The following is a 9,241-nucleotide window of genomic DNA, read 5'->3' on the forward strand; positions in this document are numbered from 1 at the left end:
TGTCAATGATATGCAAATATACGGTATGCGCTTTCTCTTTCTTTACTTGTATAAATTACGCATTCATCTTATTCATCAATTGATGTTGGTTATTTTAAAGACACGGCATCTTTAAAAAGCATAACTCGGATGAACATAAAAATACATTTACATGTGTGAATATAGAAAGAAAAACTTTACCAGAAAAAAAGTGTTCTCTGCTTTTTCAAGATTCAGTGATGTTTAAAATTAAAATGTCAATTTCAATGGCTTGCATAGTTAAATCCAATAGTTTATTGTCATTGTCATAATAACACAGTTACAAATGGTAACGAGATGTTTAAGACACAAATGGCAGTAGCACGTCCCCTACTCTCTGTAGGCTACCTTTCACATGTGTATTAGCCTATTTGAATAGTTTAGTAATGAATGTACAATAAAAAAAAAAGGTCCACTAATAGTACTTGGCCCAGTTTAGCATCCTTTTTCCTGCATTTCAGCCTCTCCCAGCTGTTTTGATGTGGGTCATAGCTACAGATGAGGTGGCAAAATATAGGAAAAACTGAAGAAGAAAAAAAGAAGCAACATAATAGAATAAGATAAAATAAAATAAATGTAAACGATTATGTGCAAAACATAAATAATGTGAGTCTGTTGTTGTATACCTGCGCTCCTAGTACTGATTCATACACGGTGAGCTCTCTAGTCAAAGTCAAAGGCCCTTGTGAACACAAATAACAGATTCACACATCACAACAATCATACTACTCAATAATAAATAAGACACATGGAGAAGAAGAGTCAATTATAATGCACACATGTAGGCAGGGGCATTTTGTGTGTTATAATTGGGGGGTGATTGAATCTGGTAGTCTGGGTTTTGAGAGTTATTTTATTATTGTAATAAAACACATCTACGGCATTTTATACCCTATTTATTAAAGCCTGAAGATGGTTATAAAATAAACCTGGTGTAGTACAATGGCACCCCCGGGCGGTCACCTCGGACCCTGCCTCTCTCCCTCTCCCCCTCTCTGTCCCTCCCTGAGCTCGTGTGTCACGCTGCTGCAGCTGCGCACCTCCTCCTCCCGGGGCTCCGTTGTTTCATTTGCGCCATTTTGTCCGCTCACTTTGTTGATTGGGCTTTAGCGAGCTGTACTGGAGCCAATCAGAGGGAAACCGGACAGCGGAGACACGGTAAGGGAGACCCGATTGAAGGCATTGGTAGTTGTTGTCAGCACGGATTGGTTTGTCATGGACCAACCAAATTACTAACCCTGCTAAAATGCAAGAGAGGAAGGGAGGAAAAAAAAACTCAAATGGCAGACAGTTTGGCTTTAGGCCGCTTCGTCCCGGGCTCGCTGAAAGGCTGCAGATAACTTCTTGTTCTCGGTGTGTGTGTGAGCTCCTCCTGTGAGGAAACATGATCATCCACGGCGGCTCGGCAGCAGCTAACGTTAGCTAAAAAAAACAAAACACATCGCATATCAAACAAAGGGGTGCGGGATAATTTCGGCGCCCAGTCACCAGTAAACCAACGTATCATGAACTGCAATAAACACCAACACACACAACAGCTGTCGCTTTCTGTGTAAACCTGTTGACTGGCCCTTTACTCGGTGCTTTCTGGCGTTTTTGTAGCGTTAGCTAACCGCCGCTAGCCGCGCTCAGTTAGCTCCCAGGCGAGTAACGTTACCCCGTTAACACAACAACACCGGGCCACCGAGCCCTGAGAGGGGTGTATTCATCTCTGCTGTTCAGACACAACAACAACAACATGTGTGTGTGTTGGACTGCGGCCAGCGTGTTGATCCAAATTTAAGACGAGGCCATAAAATTAATTAAATTAATAATGTCAACCGTTCACAACAATGAGTTGACAACATGTAACGTTAGATATCGACTGGGAAAACAACACGTCTTTTCGTTGTTGGTCAATTATCAAAGGCTACAATTAAAACGAATGGTTAAAAGCTGTATTCATTTTTTGTGTGTGTGTGTGTTTGCTTATGCTGTATGTGTCTTTTCTTTGTCTCAGGAGAGGAGGATTGTGACTATAACAAGCTATGGAGCAGTACACCACTGCCACCACTACCACTGGGGAGCAGATAGTTGTGCAGACTACTAATGGACAGATCCAGCAGCAGGTGAGCTCAGCAGCACTGGGGTGAATGTGGTTTAATGAAGAAATGTTTCCCCACTTTTCTGCTACAGCATCACAGTTAACAGGTGCAAGAAACAAAACCTTCCAGTGGACCCCAGGCCCAGATGATATTTACTTGTCTGAGATTGTGTTGTCCTGCCTTGTCTGCAGACACAGGGCACAGTGACAGCTGTGCAGCTGCAAACAGAGGCGCCAGTGGTGACGGCCTCAGGCCAGCAGGTGCAGACACTCCAGGTAGTGGTGTCACCGCCGCCCTGTGTCAGTGTCATGACAGTGTTACAGCCTACCAGTCTGCATGCTACAACCACCAGGGCTTGTGTTTTTTTCATGACCCATCTCTGTGCTGTTTGGTTCATCACACTCCCTCCCAGCATGTCTTACAGCTGCCTGAACTGCATGCTCCTCAGCACAGTGTGTTCTGTGTCAGCCTCAGTATTTCACCAGTGCTTTAATGGCTTAAAATGACCAAGTGCTACACTTTGTCTGGATTGTTTGTGTCTTTCTTGTAAAAGCAAGTTTTACAAGTCAGATATTCTTCCCTGATGAGTATGAAAGTCATTTTGAAACTCTCATCAACACAGATGTGTTTTACAATTAGCAGAGCTACCTTCTGGGGTTTGACATTGAACTACATGGATCCACAGTCAATGGCTGTCACTTCTCATCATCTTGCTCTACAGTATATTTGTTGTCACAGAATGGCAGGTGGTCCCTTTCCTCTGGCATTTCTCTGTGGCACAACTACCGCCACTAGCTTTCAGTTGTCCATAGTTGTTTATTCACTTATTTTTGGATGTTACTTGGACCATCAGCTCTTGTCAAGTCTTATATGTGGATGTTAATTAATTTGATGGCAGCATCTTATGTAGTCAGTCACTTTTAAATTAATCAAAATTAAAATTGAAATTGAAACCGCTGAATGCAGAAGTTTTGTATTTCACCTAACTTCATGACAAAAAATATACTGTATTGTACTGTAGTAATCAGGCTGCAGTTCGTGTTGGTATATTCTAAAACAGAAAGAACAACAGCATATCAGTGAATACTTTCATCTGTGATGTGGTACCCTGGATAATCCTGTCTCAACATTGCCTGCTCGCAGTCATGTAAGTCACACACGAGTGATGCTGTGCTAACAAACACCGTCGGTGCTCATATAACCGCCTTCTTTGTGTCACTGTAGGTCCAGGGACAGCCTCTGATGGTTCAGGTGAGTGGCGGGCAGCTCATCACATCGTCAGGGCAGCCCATCATGGTGCAGGCCATGTCAGGGGGTCAGGGGCAAACCATCATGCAGGTGCCTGTGTCTGGAGCCCAGGGACTACAGCAGGTAAGGGATAAGGCTTGGTTTCAGTGTGTGTTCACTAGGGCTGCCGCAAACGATTATTTTGATAGTCGACTAATCACCGACTATTTTTTTCGATTAGTCGACTAATCGGATCATACGTAAATTGAATGTAAAACATACAGCTTATGGCACCAGCATGCAGCTGCTCTTATATAACCATCATTAGCTTTCAACTTGAAGTGTTTAAGGTAACGTTATATGCTAACTAAAAATAAAGACAATTAAGATGATAGTTCATTAAACTTTTAATGAAATGTGCAGCTTGTAGCAACAAACACTTCTTTAACTGTAGCATAAAGTGCAAACAGCTGAGTAAAATAAGGATAAGGCACTGGCCTAAACAACACCAAAATAAATACTTATGGTTTTTTAGGTTTTTCTTTCCTTCATTTGTCTCTGACATCAAACATAGCTACATTTAAATATAATGAGGTAGACACCTGAAACTAACAAAAGTACAGTTTGTGCTCAGTGTAAATAATAGTCCTTCTGTTAAAAAAAAAAACACCACCGCTTGAAGACGGACAAGAGAGATAGAGAGAGAAAAGAGAGAGAACACCGAGTAGGTGTCTGTGGAGTCAGGTACGCCCGGCGGCGGGTGCGTGTGTGGAAGGTGCCGCAGCAGTTTTGAGAGAAAAACAAAGTAAAAAATACAACAAAAAACGACGAGTCGACTATTAAATTAGTTGTCGACGATTTTAATAGTCGACTAATCGTGGCAGCCCTAGTGTTCACTGGTAGATGTGAAGTAGTCTAAAAAGAATACAATACTGCAGTCATCTTTAGTAAACTGTGACTTATCTTTGGCCTGCTGTCTTCTGTGTCTGCCTGCAGATCCAGCTGGTGCAGCCAGGACAGATACAACTGCAGGGGGGTCAGACTCTCCAGCTCCAGGGCCAGCAGGGTCAGCCCCAGCAGATCATCATCCAGCAGCCCCAGACAGCCATCACCGCTGGACAGAACCAGGTCTTGAATTATGACCACTTGAGCAGAAAATACTTTTAATTATTAAAGGGATATTTCAAGGGAATTCAAATTTCACTAATTTTCTACTCGCCCTCATGTCGACTAAGGGTTGGGAGAAATTTCAGACTCATCCGTGCCTTTTTGGAGTTACAGGGGGGCTCCGCGCAGCACTGCATGTCCATATGACGGTTGCGAACGGGGCTCACTTTTCTTCGTCCAAAAAGACACACCAAAAAACATCCAAATACCTCCATAGTGCTCGTCTGTAATGTCCCTCTTGTATTGAAGCCCCGACATGAGAAATTGTTCCGAAAAAAAATTAAATAAGTCTGTATTTTAAGCTTGTTTGTAGCGGAAGCTCCACAGGCAGAGCAGTGAACTGAGACACTGGGAGCTTCCGCTACAAACAAGCTTAAAATATAGACTTATTTAATTTTTTTCGGAACAATTTCTCATGTCGGGGCTTCAATACAAGAGGGACATTACAGGTGAGCACTATGGAGGTATTTGGATGTTTTTTGGTGTGTCTTTTTGGACGAAGAAAAGTGAGCCCCGTTTGCGACCGTCATATGGACATGCAGTGCTGCACCGACCCCCCTGTAACTCCAAAAAGGCACAGATGAGTCCGAAACTTCTCCCAACCCTTAGTCGACATGAGGGTGAGTAGAAAATTAGTGAAATTTGAATTTTGGGTGAACTATCACTTTAAACTACCGCTATTGATGTATAGCTGCTAAATGTGGTCTCTCCTTACTCTGGCCTCCACAGGGGCAGCAGATCAGTGTGCAGGGCCAGCAGGTGGCACAGACAGCGGACGGCCAGACCATTGTCTACCAGCCCGTCAACGCAGATGGCACCGTGTTGCAGCAAGGTAATCTCCCCTTTTCTCCTACCTTTCTTGTTTGCTTTATGCTTTGTGGACTTTGAAAGCAGGTGTACTGTTGAGTTTTCATTTTTTTTTGTAAGAGCTGTGTTGATAATCTTTTTACAGGAATGATCACAATTCCAGCTGCCAGCTTGGCCGGCGCCCAGATCGTACAGGCAGGGGGTGCCAACACCAACACCACGAATAGCGGCCAGGGCACTGTGACCGTCACCCTGCCCGTCTCTGGTAACATGGTCAATGCAGGTGGAATGGTCATGGTAAGACCCTGTGCAGAGGTACCCCACATCTTATTACCTTTCCTTTTAAAAATCTAGACTCACAAAGGTGTGTGAAGTGTGGTGAAGGTCAAAGAACGTTTTAAATGTGGTGATAATTTACATTTATATTGTATGTGCTAATCATAACTGCCCTTTTTACACACTGTAGAAATGTGATGTAATAGATTTAGTGTCTTTCAATGGAATAATATTGCAGTGATATAAGGAATTAATGATTCATTATACCTTTTTTAATTTTACTAATAAATTGTATTTTAACATTTTCAAAACTAACAATGAGTATTTCTAGGTAACATATCTGAAAGTGTTAGTGACTTGCAGTGTGTTTTAATATGTATCCTTAACCACCTGTTGTCCACACACAGGTGTTTTTGTATGTGTACAGACTGTGCTTGATTTAAATCTGCTTCACCACTCTTTAATTTATTGTACCTATTGAATGAAGCAACTTTGCCTCATTTGATTCTTATTAGTTTCTTTGCTGACTGAAAGATATTCTCTGTATAATACCAGTGTCAACCTTGCAGAGAAGTCTATTGAGCAAGAATGTCTGAAAACACCTGTGTGGGTGCACAGGGCCTCTAACTTGAGTGTTTAAATGTGATGTAGTTTTGTATATCAGTACTGAATAGGGCCTGGTGATGAATGTGATATTTAACAAACTGTATGAACAGTAACTGTTTGTTAAATGATTTCCATGCTAGAGGCTCTAAGCACTGTGTGCATGTTGTGTCTGCCCCTCTATCAGATGGTGCCTGGAGGTGGTGGAGTTCCCACGATGCAACGTATCCCTCTGCCAGGGGCTGAGATGCTGGAAGAGGAGCCTCTCTATGTCAATGCCAAACAGTACCATCGTATCCTGAAGCGCCGACAGGCCCGGGCCAAGCTGGAGGCTGAGGGCAAGATCCCCAAAGAAAGAAGGGTATGGCATATTGGTCATCATCTTAAAACACATTGAAACTCTACTCCTTCTGTTGTTAGCCCATGTTCCTCTCTTCACTAGCTACTTCATTTATGATTTATTTGTCTGCCTGCCATTTTCATGATGAACATCTTGGTGGGAGTTAGAAGGTAGTCAGAACAATGATCAGAAATCTACATAGTGGTGCAGGTTGGGCCATTACTGGTCGGTAGAATTTGTATTACAACCTTGATGTGTTGCATGGATTATTTAATTTCCACAGATATAGAGATAGAACTGTGTTCTCATAACGTGAAACAGGCCATGATCCTATACACCCATGTTCTCTCTGACAGAAATACCTGCACGAGTCTCGCCACCGTCACGCTATGCAGCGTAAGCGAGGAGATGGAGGACGGTTCTTCTCCCCTAAGGACAAAGAGGAAATGGCTTTGGCCCTGGCACAGGTGTGACAAAATAATCTCACTTACACAGCAGCACTGAACTATGAAAACTATACTGAGCAAGGTCTGTGAACACATCATAGACTGCCAACCAAGCTCTTTAAATTGTAGTTTAAGTAGTTGCCTTCCTTTGGGTGATTTCTTCATTCATTAGAAATTTAATGGGAATTAGTTTTTACGTTATTGGAAAAGGTTTATATCTCAATTAGTAATGAATCTCCTACCAGTTCTTTATGGTGACCTCACTGCTGCTCTCTCTCCTGTTGTGCAGCAACAGCAGGAAGCGGCCCAGGCAGCAGCAGATGAGACGGTAGCCCAGATGATCCGAGTCTCATAGCACTGACACCACCACCAACATCACATCTGTCAGTGAACTCTACTCTGCCTGAGACTCTTCATCCCTGTTAAACCATCAACCACCTCCTCCTCCTCCTCCTCCTGCCCCACCGCCACAGGCCACCAATGAAAAACACCACCACTTCTTCTGTTTTCTCTACGTGTACACTGGTCTTCCACGGAGCTGGCCATGCGGCTGCTGAGCCTGAGAACTGGTCTTCCTCTCTGAAACGGAGGATTCCTCTATGCTCAGCTTTACTGGTCGAGCACTTAGGGCCAGCTTTTTTATTTTCATATGAAATTGTTGGGACAATAATGAAAACATCACCGTTAACCAGGGTCAGTAACGGAGGAAACGAGAGCTGTGAAGCCATACTCCCAGTTACACCCTGGTTTGTTTGAAAATATAACAATTTTTCATTAGTTGATACTTGTTGCTTTATTTTTTGTAAATGGTACAGAGTTTTTTTTTTTATTGGAGACACTTGTGAAGCTGTGAAGCACACTTGTGTCCTTTATCTTTTATGTGATACAATATTTGAATTTTATTTTTCCAGTCCACAGACTCTGTGGGGGATGGATCCAGTAACTTAAGTGCAACCTGCATCGATGGCAAAAAACAAAAAAATACAAAAACAAAAAAACAACTGAAATGTGATACTAATGTGAAGATGTTGCACAGAAATTTTTTTATTCCCCTCCGTTTATTAGGTGTATTTACTGATTTGCCCAATTCTGTGGATGCATTTTATACAGTTTGTAGTTAACATTAGTGTTTGTAGGAAAAAAAATGGCTCAGTGTGGCGTCACGTTACACATCCTGTTCATAAAGTTACTCCTCCATTGGTCAGTCCAAGTTTAAATGTTGGTGTTGTTTTTTTCTCATTGTAGATAATAGGTTTTTTTACCCATCCAATGCAGTTCTGAAATGTTTTTTTTTTTTTTTGTAATGAAAAAAGCTTGGACATTGAATTCATGACACCTATGTCAATTAAATTTTATTATGTGACTCAATAGTATTTGTGCTTATTCCTTACTTCCAGGTTGGTGCAGTGGAGACGGATCTTTAAATTTATTCAGGATATCAGAAGAATTTTAACCAGTTACTTTTCAGCCATCATCAGAAACAAATCTTCAGTGTCATGAGTGAAAATGTGTGTCATTTGTTTGTATGTATAGGTCTACCCTTTGAATAAGAAGATTGATGAAACTTATACAAAGAGTAACTGTAACATACCAAAACTGGTCATGTGACAGGTTTACGTAACCAACAACTGACTGTGTGTGTGAGTGTGCTCCATTATATGAAGATTTTCAACAAACTGTACAAAAACTTAATTCACAAAAGGAAAGACTTCACATTTGAGCTCACAATCTACAATCTAATGTTGTAGATCTCAGACAAACAGTGAGCGAAGATGACTGATTGTTTCTCATAATTAGGAGGATCAGGATCCTATAATTAGATACTTTTCATTTGTGTTTGTTTGAGTTTATCAGTGTTATGTTCTTTTCTTGTAATTAAATTTCTTTCAGATTCAGGACAAAAACAGTTCCCTGCCCTCAAGGAGACCTCTCAAACACTGTCCCAAGCAAGCTCTGCCAATCAGACTCAGGAGATTGTTACGTCCGTACCTCGATCAGCCAATCACAGCGAAGGAGGCGGGACTTACACTCTGCCTCCTATGAGCAGGGGGCAGCACCCGAGGGACCCGTGGGAACATCTAACTCGGGTTGTGCCAGCAAAAGAGAAGGAAAGGGTAAAATATGGAGTGATTACTTTTATTTTATTTTTTTTATTTTTATTTTTATCCCAGTAACGAGTAATCAGCATCAGTCGTTACTTTCCCCTGGTCCCTGGTTCTGCACCGGCGCTGGCCGGATGATGAGTGCCTACATAGGCTACTGCCCACTTGTTC

General features: G+C 42.1%; 1 protein-coding gene across 12 annotated transcripts; it reads left to right on the forward strand.

The window, feature by feature from the left end:
• Positions 1-1,149: 1,149 nt before the first annotated feature.
• Positions 1,150-8,336, forward strand: nfyal (nuclear transcription factor Y, alpha, like). Of its 12 annotated transcripts, none has more exons than XM_085781821.1 (10): positions 1,150-1,371; positions 2,018-2,126; positions 2,294-2,380; positions 3,327-3,473; positions 4,326-4,457; positions 5,226-5,328; positions 5,449-5,618; positions 6,370-6,543; positions 6,879-6,989; positions 7,258-8,336. In XM_085781821.1, the coding sequence occupies exons 2-10, from the start codon at positions 2,046-2,048 to the stop codon at positions 7,321-7,323; spliced, it is 1,071 nt and encodes a 356-aa protein (XP_085637947.1). In that variant the 5' UTR covers positions 1,150-1,371; positions 2,018-2,045; the 3' UTR covers positions 7,324-8,336. The 12 variants fall into 12 exon arrangements, with proteins under 12 accessions (XP_085637947.1, XP_085637949.1, XP_085637954.1 ...); XM_085781823.1 differs by having other exon boundaries at positions 2,294-2,377; XM_085781828.1 differs by having other exon boundaries at positions 2,294-2,377; positions 5,449-5,600.
• The last annotated feature ends 905 nt before the right edge of the window (positions 8,337-9,241 follow it).

Source organism: Trachurus japonicus, chromosome 7 (assembly GCF_045865225.1).
Source record: "Trachurus japonicus isolate A0001 chromosome 7, Traja_1.0".
In the NCBI taxonomy this organism is placed as follows: Eukaryota; Metazoa; Chordata; class Actinopteri; order Carangiformes; family Carangidae; genus Trachurus; species Trachurus japonicus.

What these genes read in the sequence shown, in the direction of transcription:
- nfyal (XM_085781821.1), top strand. Translation starts at nt 2,046, where the DNA reads ATGGAGCAGTACACCACTGCCACCACTACCACTGGGGAGCAGATAGTT. An exon ending in ATGGACAGATCCAGCAGCAG is followed by an intron (nt 2,127 to 2,293) that starts GTGAGCTCAGCA and finishes CCTTGTCTGCAG; the next exon opens with ACACAGGGCACAGTGACAGC. An exon ending in TGGCACCGTGTTGCAGCAAG is followed by an intron (nt 5,329 to 5,448) that starts GTAATCTCCCCT and finishes ATCTTTTTACAG; the next exon opens with GAATGATCACAATTCCAGCT.